The following is a 15,672-nucleotide window of genomic DNA, read 5'->3' as shown; positions in this document are numbered from 1 at the left end:
GGTTTCATCAGCCATGATGTCCAACAGATGGTCTGGGAAGAGGGTCCTAAAAATATCCCAGGCAGATGATTCCTCATCCAGGGATGGTGTTACACACCTGGATAGGCTGAAAAAACCATTCACCCGTGGGATATTTTGTGCCTTTTACCACACGAAGGATGGGGTCCCGGGAGCATTCCTCTTGAACCTTTCCTGACGAATATTGGCAAGAGGGACGTCAGTTGGGATTGAATCCTGCGAGGTGTTAGGGTCGTTGTCTGATGGGGTGACGTCCACATAATCCAAGTCAGACCCACTCCTCTTATTCTGACGAAGAGTTGTCCGACCGAAGCTGCAAAGACATCGTCACACCCCCTGTATCCAGCTCCAAGTCAGAGTCTGGGGACCTGAAATATACAAAATAGATCACATAAAATATGCATCTCGCACGTGTATGTGAAAACTGTCACACATTTTATATTACAATCAAAATAATTACATTTCAAACATAAATTTTCACACTTACATTTGTGGCAGGTTGTTGAGATGTAGCAGGAGGACGAGTAACAGGTGCCGGGTCGTCTACCTCCGAGTCAGAGTCAGGTCTAGGGGTTGAAGGTCGTCGGGTCCTCTTCTTGGCTCTAACTCCAGAAGTGGAAGGCTGACCTGAGCCAGGGTCAGCCCCAGAACGGGCAGGGGTTGAGGTTGAGGCAGGAGGAGGTCGAGTAGCAATTGCCGGGTCGTCAACATAAGAGTCAGGCCTAGGGGTTGAAAGACGCTGGGTCCTCTTCTTGGCTCTAAGACCAGAAGTGGAAGGCTGAGCTGAACCAGGGTCAGCACCAGAACAGGCAGGGGTTGAGGCAGCGGTTGAGAGTTGCTTGCGTGGCATGATGTCAGGCTAGCGAGTGGCGAGAGAGGCCTAGGATCTCCTGTTGTAACCTCGGTTGGGGGGTAGGGGGGGTAGGAGGGGAAATGGAGTTAGGAAGCATACCCCCCTCCCATGATATCCCCTTCACTAATTGGTGTAAGGAAAGTGGGATGGGGGGGGGGGGAGGGGGGGAAATGGGTTAGGAATCATACCCCCCTCCCCCCCCCTCCCCATTGGCACCCGGGGGGGTTTGGGGGGTGGAGGAGGGGAGAACCGGGGGTAAAGGAGGGAAACCCCCCTCCCATGGGATAGGGGGGGAGCATACCCTCCATCCCCCCCCTCCCCACTGTTTCAGGTTCGCGTGTGGGAGGTGGAGGAGGAGAGGGATGGGGGGAACAATAAGTAGAACGAATAAAAAATAAATAATAAATAAATAAAATAAATAAATAGATAAAAAATAAATAAATAAATAAATAAAAAATATGGCATGCATGTATGATATCCCGTCGTTTCGGTAGAGAAATCATCAATACATGTTGCCCGGCGTTAGTACCAAAACAACTCGTGCAGCTATGGATGACTTCCCCGTCGGCAAGTGTCATGTCACCTATACATGCTCCCGTCGTCTGTGGCAATTCTGCTATGACATGTATACATGATACCCGTCGTCAATGGGTTAAGGGACAACCAGGCAGAGGGTTCAGCAGGATTCAGTGCATCATCAAAACTGTCCTTGATGAGTTTCCATATTTGAGGACCATCAAATATACCTGCCCTAAGTTCCTCCATGCTTTTTCGTTGAAACTTCTGATGGAGGAAAGCAAATCCTCTACCTTTCGTGTCCCTTTACAAAGTTCTTCATGAGACTGAGTTTGATATGGAGGGGTGGAAGCAATATCTTGCTCAGTTCAACCAGAGGGTGAGACAGAACATCATGTGATGACCCAGGTTACAATCCTTGTCTTGATGGCCACTCTTGTCTGACATAATGCTGGTCATCAGCACAGCTATCCCATAAGCACAGAAAGCATGGATACTTTGTGTAACCACCTTGAAGTCCTAGGATGAGTCTAACAGCTTTAACCACTTCTATATGGTGACGCCTACATAGTCGGCATAAGGAGCAAGTGGGTACTCGATGATGCCGATGTCGGCATCTTGATTATATTTATTGTAGTCGTACCTACGTAATTTCCATTCTCTCTAAACTGGCTTCATCAATTTTCTATGGTTATCAAAATACACGGGTGAAAGAGAACGAACGATTGAGCACTGAGTTTATTTTTTATAATGAGATTATTATGACGCAATATCGCACGTTGGGCAGCTAATGCTACCAGACGTGCGGTGTGCCTACAGATCAACCATTTATATTCCTGGTAGTTCAAAGCAGACAACAGACGATCCATGCTTTTTGTTGGATTCTTTCATTTCAACTGAGTGGCCATCAGGGATCAACGAAAACTTGTTTCTGTTATTCAGAAGGACTGCCTTGAGACTTGAAGTGAAATGTCTCCATTCCATAGCATTGTACTTTGGACCAAGTAATTCAATCAGGTCAGCAATATTGTGACAGTATACTAGTGAAGATGCTTCATCAAACATGAAGAATTTTCTAAATTTTCTCTCACAGTCCCGATACCAATAGAATGTTGTTCGTGGTGCCAGTAGACATTTCTCTTGAAAACAAGAATCCAGTAGCTGGGCAGACTCCTTGGAAAGGTTCAGGGCTCATGTCAGGTCATTGTTGTCCTCTTCTGGCCTGTATGCACCACACTTGGCTGTATTAGTCATGTCACCAGATTTGGAATCGGAACTAGATTCTGTGGTCATTTGGCTCAGGAACAGAAAGATAGGGTCCATGGGGGACTGGCTGTATGGCAGAAGGAACATCAGGGTATTGAACATAGTGCTTGTTCTTGCAATTGATGCCTTTTAAATTTGTCATACAAAAGTAGCAGTTGGTAATGTGATCTTTCCCTTCCCTCCAAACCATTGGGACACCAAATGGCATACTCTTCTTTTTCTTGTCCCTCCAATCCCGTAAATTCTCCACACATATTTTGCAGCAGATATGGGGAGCAAATGGCTTATTTTGGTTCTCTAGTTTGACTCCAAAGTAAGCTTTATATGCTTTCTTCACAAAATCCGTGATTTTTGCTTGATGGTCTGGAAGAACCAATGTCCGTAGATGTAACAGAACCTATTAGGATGGTTTTTACACTTCTGATCCATTTGTATACATATCTAAACCTGAAAAGAGAAAAATAATTATTAAAGGTTATGCATGACCCGGTTTTGCAAAAACAAAGCCCATAAACACTTGGATAATTGCGATAATTTGGAAAAATATGCTGGAATAGAAATATACTATATCTTAAAAACCAGACTTGACCCAGGAAAATGAACTGTATTTTTTAATTCGGCATGCGAAAAGGGTCCTAAATCAGTTGAAAAACCCTTGACCTTTGTAAAAAAAAAAATTAAATGCAGGCCAGTGTAATATTTCATAACTTGTAACACATTGTTATTGACACCATCATCCCCAATACTGATATATAGCACAACTACACATGATCACCATAGTCATAATGCTATATCATACATTATGGTGAACATATACCTATTTTCCAACATTAATTATATAACAATTAGCATCATTTGAGACAATATGTAGTTTATATCATTGCTGAATGCCATTCTTGTCAGTAGAATTATCTGAGGGTGATAGAAAGGAGACAATAGGTGTTTACACAATGGTTTATTAAAGTATAGAATTTTGTTTATGATGTATACATCCATATCACATTCTTACAGACAGGACAGCTCTTACATCGCCTTCCAATTGGTACTGACAAAAATTTGTTTATCTGCTCAGTCTTATACAAGGATAATGTAAGTATTTGTTTTTTTCCCTTATACCATTTTGTTGTATTTACCACCTAGTTTGTTCTTAAATTCTTGTATTATGTTTGCACACACTATTTTTTCATTCAATTTGTTCCATATATCTATCACTCTGTGTGGGAAGCTGTTCTTTTTCAAGTCTTCTGTAGTTATCCTTTTTGAGTTTCATTGCATGTCCTCTTGTTTTTCCTCTGTCCCACTTTAATAAGTCCTCTCTATCAAGGCGTTCTTTTCCTTTCATAATTCTGTAGATGGTTAGTAGATTCCCAAAGTTCTCTTCTTTGTTACAGGGTTGGCAATTCCAGTTTGGCCAATCTTTGTTCATATGTCAAGTTTGAAAGTGTTGGGCCATCTTTGTCATTGCTCTTTGTATTCTTTCTAATTTTCTTATATTTTTTTTGTACTGGGTGACCATATCAGTGCTGCATATTCTAGTTTTGACCTTATCAGTGTATAGCTGGATATGCAGTTTATTGTAGCAGTCATTTTTGGTATATGAAGTGTTGTGAATCTGTGAAACATTTGTTCACCAGTTGCCAATAAGGTTCTTGCTTTTTACTTGATTGTGATAACCCCTACAGCATCAGCAGCATACATTGTATGCTGCAAATTTAAAAGATTCGCCAAAAATAGGCATTATGTCGGGGGTCAAATCTATGGTAATGACCAAGTATATCTACCCATTGGCTATAAAAGACACCCAATTTTTTTTTATTTATTGACAAAACTGCCAACCCTGGGAGCAATTTTTCGGGGGGGGGGGTAACATGGGGTATAAAATTGGCCTTTAGGACGTATATTAGGTGACTGGTGTATGAAATGAAGTACAAGGAAGTGCAGTTGTACTTTAACAGTTTGCAGGTGCTATTTATGTATTCAGATGTATAGAATAGGCAATTTTGCACTACCAATTTTCATGATAAATGCATACAAAATGTGGCCAGGCAATAATGGTGTGATGGATGCTTACTAAAACATTTACCAAAACAATAAGAAGCAGCACAATCACCTATCTTCTATGGGAAAAAAAAAAAAAAAAAAAAAAAAAAAAAAAAAAACCAATTTACCACAACAGTGATAAATATTTGCCAAAAAATTAAAAAACTATTTATAGATGCATTTTCCGTAGGAAAAGACAATAGGTACAAAGAAAAGAAAAAAGAAGTAAAGCACAAGGTAAAAAAGGCAAAGAGGAGAGCAGATGTGAAATGGGGTAAGAGTATGACAAAATTTTGAAAGTAATAAAAAGATGTTTTGGAAAGAAATTAAGAGAGGAAGAGGAGGCAAATCAAGTAGAGAAGAAAATGTAAAAGGTGCAGATGGAGAGATGATAATGGAAGGGAAGGCAATAAGGGGAAGATGGGCAGAATATTTTAGGGAGTTGCTAAATGTGAAGGAGGATAGGGAGGGAAAGATAGTTGCAGTGGGAAATGCCAAGAAAATGACCATGATGAGTGAGGAAAATGGAGGAGAAATAAGGAAGGATGAAGTGAAGGCAGTTGTTAAGATGATGAAAGCAGATAAGGCACCTGGTCTGAATGGATGCCATGCAGAATGTCTAAAAGAAGGAGGTACAGTGATGGTGGACTGGTTGGTGAGGTTATTTAATTTTTGGTGGAGAGAGGGTAGAGTGCTGGAGGACTGGAGGAGTGCCTGTATAGTTCTACTTTACAAGGGAAAAGGGGATAAGTGTGAATGTAGTAGTTTCAGAGGGAGTAGCTTGTTAAGTGTAGTTGGGAAGGCTTATGGGAAGATCTTGATTGAGAGGATTAGGAGAGGAGCAGAGGGAATTGGTGAGGAACAGTGTGGATTTAGGACAGGTAGAGGTTGTGTAGATCATATTTTTGTGGTAAGACAGATATGTGAGAAAGCTATAGGAAAGGGGAAGGATTTTTTGGGGGGCTTTTATGGATCTGGAAAAGGCTTACGACAGGGTAGAGAGGAAGGCACTGTGGGAGGTTTTGCGGATATACGGGATAGGAAGAAAGCTTCTAGGAGCTGTCAAGAGTTTTTACAAGAGTAGTAGAGCATGTGTCAGGATAAGAAATGGAGAGAGTGAGTGGTTTGAGGTAAAGGTGGGACTTCGTCAAGGATGCGTTATGTTGCCCTGGCTGTTCAACTTGTACATGGATGGGGTGGTGCAAGAGGTAAATGCGAGGGTGGTGGGTCAGGGATTGGAGATGGTTAAAGAAAATGGAGAAAAGTGGGAGGTGAGCAAGCTGTTATTTGCGGACAACACTGCGCTTGTGGCAGGATCGGAGGAGGGATTGAGGAAGTTGGTGACAGAGTTTGGGAGAGTGTGTGAAAGAAGAAAGCTGAAGATAAATATGGGTAAAAGTAAGGTGATGAGATGTACAAGGGGTGATACATTTAGGTCTAACCTTGGAGGAATATTCCTCCAAGGCCTCTATCTAAATACTTTTATCTCTAAATTTTATTCTTTGGCAAAAAATCACTACAGAACTTTGCTATTCTCCTAATAATGTTTTCTTCTGCTGACATAAAAAAAATAAAAGTATTTTCTTAATTCAATCTATATTGGGAGAATGCATTTTTATTTCATTAATCATTTCAGTCCTGGGTTTAACTAAAGATGGACAAATTTTTGTCACCACAAAAATCGACATCATGATCCAATTAAGAGGGTATAAATACCGTAGTTTTAAGCGATTAATCATCATTTCACAACAAGGTTAAAATGACGACACAGAAGAAAACAACATCAAGATGCCACCAGTGAAGAATAGGCTAAAAAGTTACGATGCCGATTTCAAGTTAAAGGCAGTCCAGTTTGCGAAGGAGCATGGCAATCGTGCCGCCGGCCGAGAGTACGGAATCGATGAATCATTGGTGCAGGCATGGAAAAATCAGGAGGACAAACTAAAACAGGCGGAAAAGACAAAAAAAGCATTTCGGGGGCACCAAGCAAGATGGCCCAACCTTGAAGATAAAGTTGAATCATGGGTGAATGAACAGAGGGCGGCAGGATGGGGGGGTGTCTACAATAAGCATCCGATTAAAAGCAAAAACCATCTCTAAAGATCTCGGCATTGAAGAATTTCAGGGTGGACCATCTTGGTGTTTTAGGTTCATGCGCAGGAAAGAATTGGCGATCCACACCCGCACTACAATGGCACAGAAACTTCTCAAAGATTGGCAAGAAAAGCTCGACATTTCTAGGGGTTACACAAGGGACAAGATAAGGCAGCATAAAATCAGTCTCGATCACCTGATCAATATGGACGAAGTTCCTCTAACGTTCGACATCCCGATGACGAGAACTGTTGAGCATGTTGGCGAGAAAACAGTACCCATCAAGACAACAGGCCATGAGAAATCGAGTTTCACTGTCGTGCTTTCATGTACCGCATCGGGGAAGAAACTCCCACCAATGATGATCTTCAAACAAAAAACTATCCCGAAGAAGAAGTTTCCATCTGGCGTCGTGGTTCGTGCTAATCCAAAGGGGTGGATGGATGAAGGAGTCATGAACGACTGGATTGACTCAGTGTATGTCAAGCGCCCAAGTGGATTCTTCCACACAAAGACCTCGCTACTCGTTTTGGACTCTATGACCGTCCATAAAACCGAATCCGTTAAACAACACCTCAAGAAAGTCAACTCAAAGGTCGCGATAATCCCTGGCGGTCTTATGAAACTTCTCCAGCCACTTGACATTTCGGTCAACAAGCCATTCAAGGACAGACTGCGTGCTGCCTGGGAGAAGTGGATGGTGGAGGGCGAACATTCCTTCACTAAAACTAGTAGACAACGCAGAGCTACTTACGCTCAAGTGGCAGAATGGGTCGTTCAAGCATGGAAGAAAATTAAAGAATCGACTATTCAGAACGGTTTCCGTAAATCAGAAATGTGCCATCCTGCAATGTTCGTGGCATGCTACAACTCGGAAAAGGAATCGGACGAATCTGAAATGGAAATGGAAATGGATGAGGTCATTGCATCAGAATTGGCCGATTTATACCACAACCTCTTCCATGATGATACAGAGGATGAGAAATTCGATGGCTTCGTGAGCGATGATACGCCTTCATAAACATTATTGACTCTGTCATCTGTGATCACTGACTGCTTTTTTTCTAATAATGATGTGCTCCATTGACTCTGTTCATAACCGTTCAGTAATGTGCTCTATTATTGTTCTATTCTATTGAAAACTAACCATTGGAAATTGTTTGGTTTAATGATTAATTACCAGTCTTTGTATAACATAAACCAATTGATTGATTAATTACCGGTAAACAACCAAACAGGGTTTTATGGCATTATTTACACAAATTGATTAAGGTTCTTTGTAATATATGTATAAGTGCAATAAAATATAATGAAATGTAATTTGTTGGTTATTCTTCATCTTCATCACAATCAGAAATAAATAGGACTGGAGGAATGCTGGTATCATGATCATGAATTGCAATGCCGCGTCTTCAACCCATCCCAAAGACATCGTAAGATCAGTTGCACACTTTCGAGATCATCCCTCTTTCATCGAAGCTACCACTACATCTAGTGGCAGCTTCAGAAAATAAATTGCGAGGTTGTGTACGTACGTGTTGGCTTTTGACGTGTGATGAATCCTGAAAAGTAAGATATCACCAAGAAACCTGCCAATATCGGAAAACATATATAAATCACATAAGCATTGATGAAACAGAAAATTTAGAAAAAGCCTCAACTTTGAAATTACTTTGATCACCACGTCAACGGCCAGCCGTAACAACAACCGCCGTGAGCTGTGCCTGTGGCCACCCATGCATGGGTAGTATACATCTTCGGATCTACACTGCCGTGCACGCCATATGACTGCGGGTCATATGGCATGCACGGGGTCATATGGCGTGCAAGGTGTAAGGGGGTGCCGGTCATACAACGGTGCAGGCTATAGTCCGAAAAATACGGTACTTTGAATCAAGGAAGAGGGAGGTGGGGGATGAAGGAAGAGAGGGGATGGGGGATGGGGAGAGTAGGGAAAGGTTATATGTGGATGATATTTTGATACAGCCTGAAGATATTTCTCCCCCTCATCTCAAAGGGGGTTTACCAGTTAAGTGAAGCAGCATTGCTGTGGATGTACTGTCTTGCTCTATTGCTTCAGACCCAGGGAATTAAGCAAGAGACAGGGATGGCCTCACACCCATGTGAAGCTAAGATGAGAGGGAAACAAGGGTGGTGAATGGGAATGAAATGGATGGGGGAGAATGCATGACTTCTGATTTGGCTATCCTGTATAAGGGGGGAAAAGCCATTGGTATATAGATAGATGTATATTTAATTGGGTAATACCCCAGGAATTTATTTTACCACTTGCTTTCCACTCCTAATTGACATAATTGCAATTAAAATCTCCAGCAAGGACTATGTTGACATTGTGTGTGTTTGTAAAGTAATTATGTTTTACATTTGTTCATTTATAGTTGTATCTGTCAACTGTGGTTGCCCTGGAGTGGATTGATTGATAGTTGTTTAGTACAAAATACTATTTAGCCTGTCTTACTAAAACAAGTGGGAAGGGTAATGACTTATAGTACAATAGTAGGTTTGGATACCACTGGGTTACACATATTCTTTTGTTGTGATATTCATGACACTTATTTCACGTACCTTGTCTTTACTTTCAGCTCTTGGTTGGCAGCAAGAAGGGCTCAGTTGTGTGTTGCCGTCTGCCTGTCACTGCTGGGACCCCCTGAAGCAACAACTAACACTTCAGCTCAACAGTTGGAAAAGGATCTCTTTGTTAACCTTCAATCTTTTATATTGTGTGTTTCTCCACCAATGGACCATATGCTGGTTGGCTGTGCTGGGCAGCCTCATTTTATAACAGCATCCTTTTGTCAAAGGTGGTGTTGATATGCCCTCAGTGGATAGCATTCAGGCATTGTTTAGATGTTGATGGTGTTGGTATGTTGACTTCACAAGGTTGTGCTGAGGATATTAATTAGCAGAGGAAATTTTGCTACTCATAGTGGTGCTGGAAGCTTCTTGGCACACATAGGTAGTACTAACTCTTGTGATGATCATATTTTGATAGTGAAATTGATGACACACTTTAGGAAGTGAAGTATAGGTACATACTATCAAGATGGCACTCAATGAAGAAGACCTGAATGAACAGTACCTGGTTTTGTTGGTTGATGTAGTTTACTGATATACCAGCTTTGGCACACAATTTTTGCACACTGATGAGGAAAGCATACCTAATTGGATGCCACAGGACATCTCGGCTGTGTTGCCATGGAGACTGAAGCTGCCCAAGTGTTCTCACAGCATTCAGTAGTTGTTGTTGTTGTTGTTGTTGTTATTGCATCTCTCGTAGCATTGACATCCTTGCTTACATTCCAGACAGGTTTGGTACTTGAGTCATCTACACATGACAGTGCTGTGTGTAAATGACAGCTGATTTTGTCATGTGCTTACGACAGCCCTTGCTCTGACACAGCTTCTAGAAGATACTCATGGATGGAAGTGTAGGGGAAGGAAATTGGTCCTTTATTGTACAAACTCCTCAAATGTGATGCAGAAGATGATTTGCTAGTCAACAAAATGATATATTGAAGACAGTGATTACAAAGCTTTCTATAAGTATTAAAAGGATAGATGATGGCATGAAGCATTGACATTCAATGTACAAAGTACCATGTAGATTTGTAAATATGCTTCTTTTTAGGCAATGGGTTATGTGAGTTGTCAACTTGGAAGATGGGTGTCCTTCCTTGTGTGTCACAGAGGAAGACTTTAGCATCAAGGGTGGCCCTGTCTTTCAAGGCATTGCCCTAGCCACTGCCCAGAGGTTCTTATGAAGGGTTTGGGGCTTTTGTGAACCCTTGCTGTCTTTTTACCTGTCAGTCAAGAAATTATATTTTTTGTGTGTATGTTTTTCTTTATGATCTCACAAAAATGAAATCCATTTGGTGACTTAAGAATGGAGATGTGAAAATACGCACAGACCTAAAGTTCCTTGTAGGAAGGAGCATTGGTAAAAGGGAAGGGATTTACCAGTGGTGGAGTCTTTCAAAAGTTCATGAAGCCCCATTGTACCCATATCTCCCCTCCCCCCCTCTTTTCATCAGTCTTGCACTTTATAATGGGACATTTATTCTGTCCAATCTGGTCTTGTTGTCTTTTATAAAAATGTCATTTTATAGAATCTTGTTTAATAATTTAAAGTAACATGTCTGCAGAAGTCAGAAATAACATTGTCAGGAGTCAGGAGTAGAAACCATCAAATCAGGATGAACACGCACTTTGCATGTGGTCTGGTATAATGTCAAGATATTTTTGTAGTAAAGGAAGAAAAAAATGGTGTAAATATAGGAGATCCTTTAGACAGTACTGCTAAATTAAGGACCCCACAAGTACTTGGAGTGGTTGTACATTGTATGCTCTTGGCATTTTTTTCTTGTCCAGCCCTTGGGAATGTGTGCTGTTTGGTTATTTGATAGATTCTACCCTTTCCCTATAATTGCCACACTTGCTGATGATAGGCCAGAAGTGAAAACTTGTTTCAAGATGGGCAGCACATTAGCATTAAGGCCTTTGGTTGGCTTATATGCAGTCACATGTCAAAAGGCCAGGGTGCATGAAATTTCTTTGTTCTTTCTCTCACTCTCTACTTATATTATTTTTTATTTTATTTTTGTCTTGAAATCCTTGTGATGTGGATTTTTTCTGTATGCATCCTTTGTGAAGAATGGTAAACTTATTTTACCACTCTGTTTTTGTACTTTGGCCCCAGTTTAGCTTAAACACTTTGCAATATTCAAATGTTATTTCATCAGATTTTCTGAATGTTTAGAGGAGCTTCACCCACTAGAAGGAAGATTGAAGCCAACCAATCCACATCCACCACCACCACTGTCACATGTTCAACACACAGTTGCAGACACTCCACACTTGCACACAACTACTTGACATTCAGAAGACATAGTCAATGTGTTCAGTCTCCACCTCAGTCCATACATGGGAAACTGAACATGCATTACACACACACACACACACACACACACACACACACACACACACACACACACACACACACACACACACACACACACACACACACACACACACACACACACACACATGAACACAAACATGTATTGCCCACAGTCATTCTCACTTTATCAAATCATAAACATACTAATTGTTTATTCATCCACCCCCTTTGCTCAATCACCCACCCACTCACCCGTTGGTTTGATAATTTATTACTTGTTCATCTTTTTGAACATTTATCTGCTCACTCAATGTCATACACAGATATCACACTTACATTTATGTATTACATATATTCATACCACCAGTTTGTGTGTGTATGCGCACAACTAGGTAAATACATACACATACATAGGTGAGCCACAGGCGCAATCGATGGCTTTAAAAGAGCTCTGCTGTGCAGTGCTTTTTTGCTAAGCTATTGGAAACTACTAGTTGTATTTATGAACGGGAAGGGAGTTGTGTATACCGAGTGACCAAAATGACAAAATTGTTATAATAATAGTGCTAAATACACAAAATGGAGGGTGATAAGAGATGTTTGGACGTGAGCAGAGTGGAATCTCCACTTGAGGTAATACCAAAAAGATCTTGCATGAATGAAAACCCCGAAAGCTACTCAAAGGTTAGATAATTATGCATTTTCAGGTTTTGCAAGAGAAGGTGGAATATTAGGTGAGGTTTGTAATTGGATAGAGAACATAGGTATAAAAATATCCTAAAAACTTGGGATCCAGCTGATTTGACAGAGGAACTGATGGATCTGAGAATTGAATACAGGGCAATGTACAGAGAAATAATTTAACTTAAAAGAGCTAATGACAAGACAAACAAGGAGCTTGATGATCTGAAGAAGAAATTAAACATGGTAAGAAGTGAGAACGAAAGAATAAAAAATGAAGATAAAAAGAAAAATGAGGCTTTGAAAAAAGAAATGAAAGAACAGATACAAGCAGTGACTCAGAAAGTCAGAGAAACGATTAAGGAGACTGATCTCCAAGAAATTTGAAATTAGTGGAAAGTGGAACACGAAAATCATAAGTTAACTTATTAAGAAATAGTACAGCAACAAGTGAAAGAAAAAGCCAAAGAAATGGTAATTAAAGTTATTAAGGAAAAAGAAAATTGGGTCAGAGACACAGTGTTTGTTTATTATTTAACTATACCTATGCATTTATTTATGTATTTTATTTATTTACATTACTATAGTTTTTATTTATTGATTTATTATTATTATTTTTTATTTTATTTTACTAGACTAGATAGAGTGAGAAATGAGGAGGTGAGGAGGAGAACAGGGGTGGAAAGGGAGTTGGGAGATTGGGTTGATGAAAGAGTATTAGGATGGTTTGGACACATGGAAAGAATGAGTGAAGAAAGACTAGTAAAAGAGGTATGGAAGGCAGATGTGGAGGGAGTGAACATGAGGGGACGTCCTAGGATGAGGTGGATGGATGGGGTGAAGGGGGCTTTGGGGGAGAGGGGAGTATCTGTTGAGGAAGGACGGGAGAGGACAGAAGACAGGGGTGAATGGAGAATGGTTGTATATGGATGATGTTGGGATTGCATGTGAGCAAAATTTGACGCAGCCCAAAGGGATTTTTCCCCGTCTTCTCCTTTTATGCAATGGGGGGACGGAGAGGGGGGTCGCCGATTTAATGAAGCGGCCTTGCTGTGTGCTGTGTCTTGCAATACTGCTTCTGACCCAGGGCAATGGACAAGGTGCAGGGATGACCCGTCATCCATGAGGTGCTAAGATAAGAGGGAGGGTGGAGGGGTGTGGAGTGTATTCAGGGATGGAATGGGTAGGAATGATTTTATGCCTTCTCCTTTTTGGCTACCTCCCTTGTAAGGGGGAAAAAGCCTTGGTATATGTATGTACAAAGGAAGTTAACAAAGCTTGGAAAGGGACTTAGGAGTAATTATCATCAAAGACATGTCACCAGACAAGCATATCAACAAAATATTCAGAGAAACTTTCAATTTACTAAGATCAATGAAAGTGGATGAGGAAATGGTAAATAAAATATTGTTACACTGATAAGATGAAGATTGGAGTATGCTGCGACACTATGGACACCCAGTACTAAAAAGAATATAAAGAAATTAGAAAGAATCCAAAGAGCAACAACAAAGATGGCACCAACACTCTCCAAATTGACATACGAACAAAGATTGTCCAAATTGGAACTACCAACCCTGGAACAAAGAAGAGAAAGAGGAGATTTACTGACCATTTACAGAATTATGAAGGGATGGAAGTCCTCAACAGAAAAGATAAAGAGGGAGGGTGGAGGGGTGTGGAGTGTATTCAGGGATGGAATGGGTGGGAAAAAGCCTTGGTATATGTATGTATGTATGTATGATAAGAGAAAAACAAGAGGACATGAAAAGAAACTCAAAAAGGACAGTTATAGAAGAGATCTGAAAAAGAATAGCTTCCCACACAGAGTGGTGGATATCGAATAAATTGGATGAGGCAACAGTATGTGCAAATACAAGAATTATGAATAAACTTGATGCTGAAAAATACAAAGACTGGTCACTACAAGCATAGCTCCCTTCCCATATAATACGGCTAGGTACAACTAGGTAAATACACACACACACACATACACACACACACACACACACACACACACACACACACACACACACACACACACACACTTCAACGAACGGACGGCTTAGAAGACGTTCTGAAGAAAATTGAAGTTTCGTGGATCCCAACGCAAAGAGAAGTGCCTATTGTATTTACAGGGTGGGGGGGGGAATTGCTCGTGGGGTAGTAGGAAAGTAGGGAAAGAGGAGAAGGGGAGGGATTGCTGAGGGAAATGGAAGGAAATGAGGAAGGAGAGGACTTGGCCCAGGCAGACAGGCGAAAGGTAAACAAAAGGCCCCCCGACCAGCTGAGCGACGATGAAATGTCTAATAAAAATGTAAAGATTAGAAGTATAGATAAGAGCAATACAGTAGAAAGTGATGAGAATATTTTCTAGGGATTTAAAGAGGGTGGGGGGGACAAGACTAGAAGAAAAGGTCGATAAGATGATCGAGGACTTGGAGCGTAGGTTCGGTCATGTTAACAACATTATACGGAGAGTTGAAAAATTGGAAGAACTAGAGAAGGCGAACAAAAACTTAACTAAGGAAATTGAAGAATTAAAAAAACAGTTAAAAGAAGTAAAAGATGAGAATAAAGTCTTAAAAGAGAATAATAAGGAGAACAAGGAGGGTTGGAAAAAAATCCAAGAAAATAGCAAAGTTGCATTCACTGACATAATCAGGCAGCAAATGAATTAACAAACTGAAAACTCAGTTATTAAAGTGATGAGACAGAAGGAGAATATAGTAAGAGACTTAGCAGACAGAAAGAAATGTATAATTATATTAGGAATGGAAGAGAAACATAACCCAGATAGAACCACAAGAATCAAAGAGGAAAATGAAAAAGTAAGAAATTTACTAGAATTAGTTCAGGAAGATGAACCAGAAATAATGAAACAAATTGAAGAGAAATTCAGGCTCGGGAAATATAGTACAGACAAAACCAGACCAATTAAGATTAAATTCAGGTCACAAACTACGGCTGAGAATATCTTATCCAAAACAGGAAAACTAGCAACAAGTGAACAATATAAAAAGGTATGGATAAAAAAGGAAATGAATAAAGAGGAAAGAGAGGAAGAAAAACAGAAAAGACTTGAAGCTAAGGAAAAAAACGAGATAAGAACGGAGTCAGAAAAAGAGAGATTCTATTGGAGAGTAGTGAATATGAAACTAAAGAAAGTCGACATACAAGAGAAAAACAAAAGGGAAACAGAGAACACAATGGAAGTGGCAGAAAACTAAGAGTGTCTTACACAAATATAGATGGATTAATAACAGGCTTGAATGAGCTGAATGAT

General features: G+C 40.4%; 1 protein-coding gene across 4 annotated transcripts in view; it reads left to right on the top strand.

The window, feature by feature from the left end:
- Window positions 1–10,641, top strand: part of LOC143020626 (uncharacterized) — a 154,014-nt gene extending 143,373 nt beyond the window's left edge. For all 4 annotated transcript variants that reach the window (XM_076177101.1, XM_076177102.1, XM_076177103.1 and 1 more), the window contains 2 exons: window positions 3,665–3,742; window positions 9,391–10,641. In XM_076177101.1, coding sequence (XP_076033216.1) covers window positions 3,665–3,742; window positions 9,391–9,459 — 147 coding nt within the window. In that variant the 3' untranslated portion in view covers window positions 9,460–10,641. The remainder of the gene's footprint in view (window positions 1–3,664; window positions 3,743–9,390) is intronic.
- The last annotated feature ends 5,031 nt before the right edge of the window (window positions 10,642–15,672 follow it).

The sequence above is a fragment of the Oratosquilla oratoria genome, chromosome 40 (genome assembly GCF_046742065.1).
Source record: "Oratosquilla oratoria isolate Oo_2021 chromosome 40, ASM4674206v1, whole genome shotgun sequence".
NCBI classification, from domain to species: domain Eukaryota; kingdom Metazoa; phylum Arthropoda; class Malacostraca; order Stomatopoda; family Squillidae; genus Oratosquilla; species Oratosquilla oratoria.
This window is presented reverse-complemented; position numbering and strand designations above follow the sequence as displayed.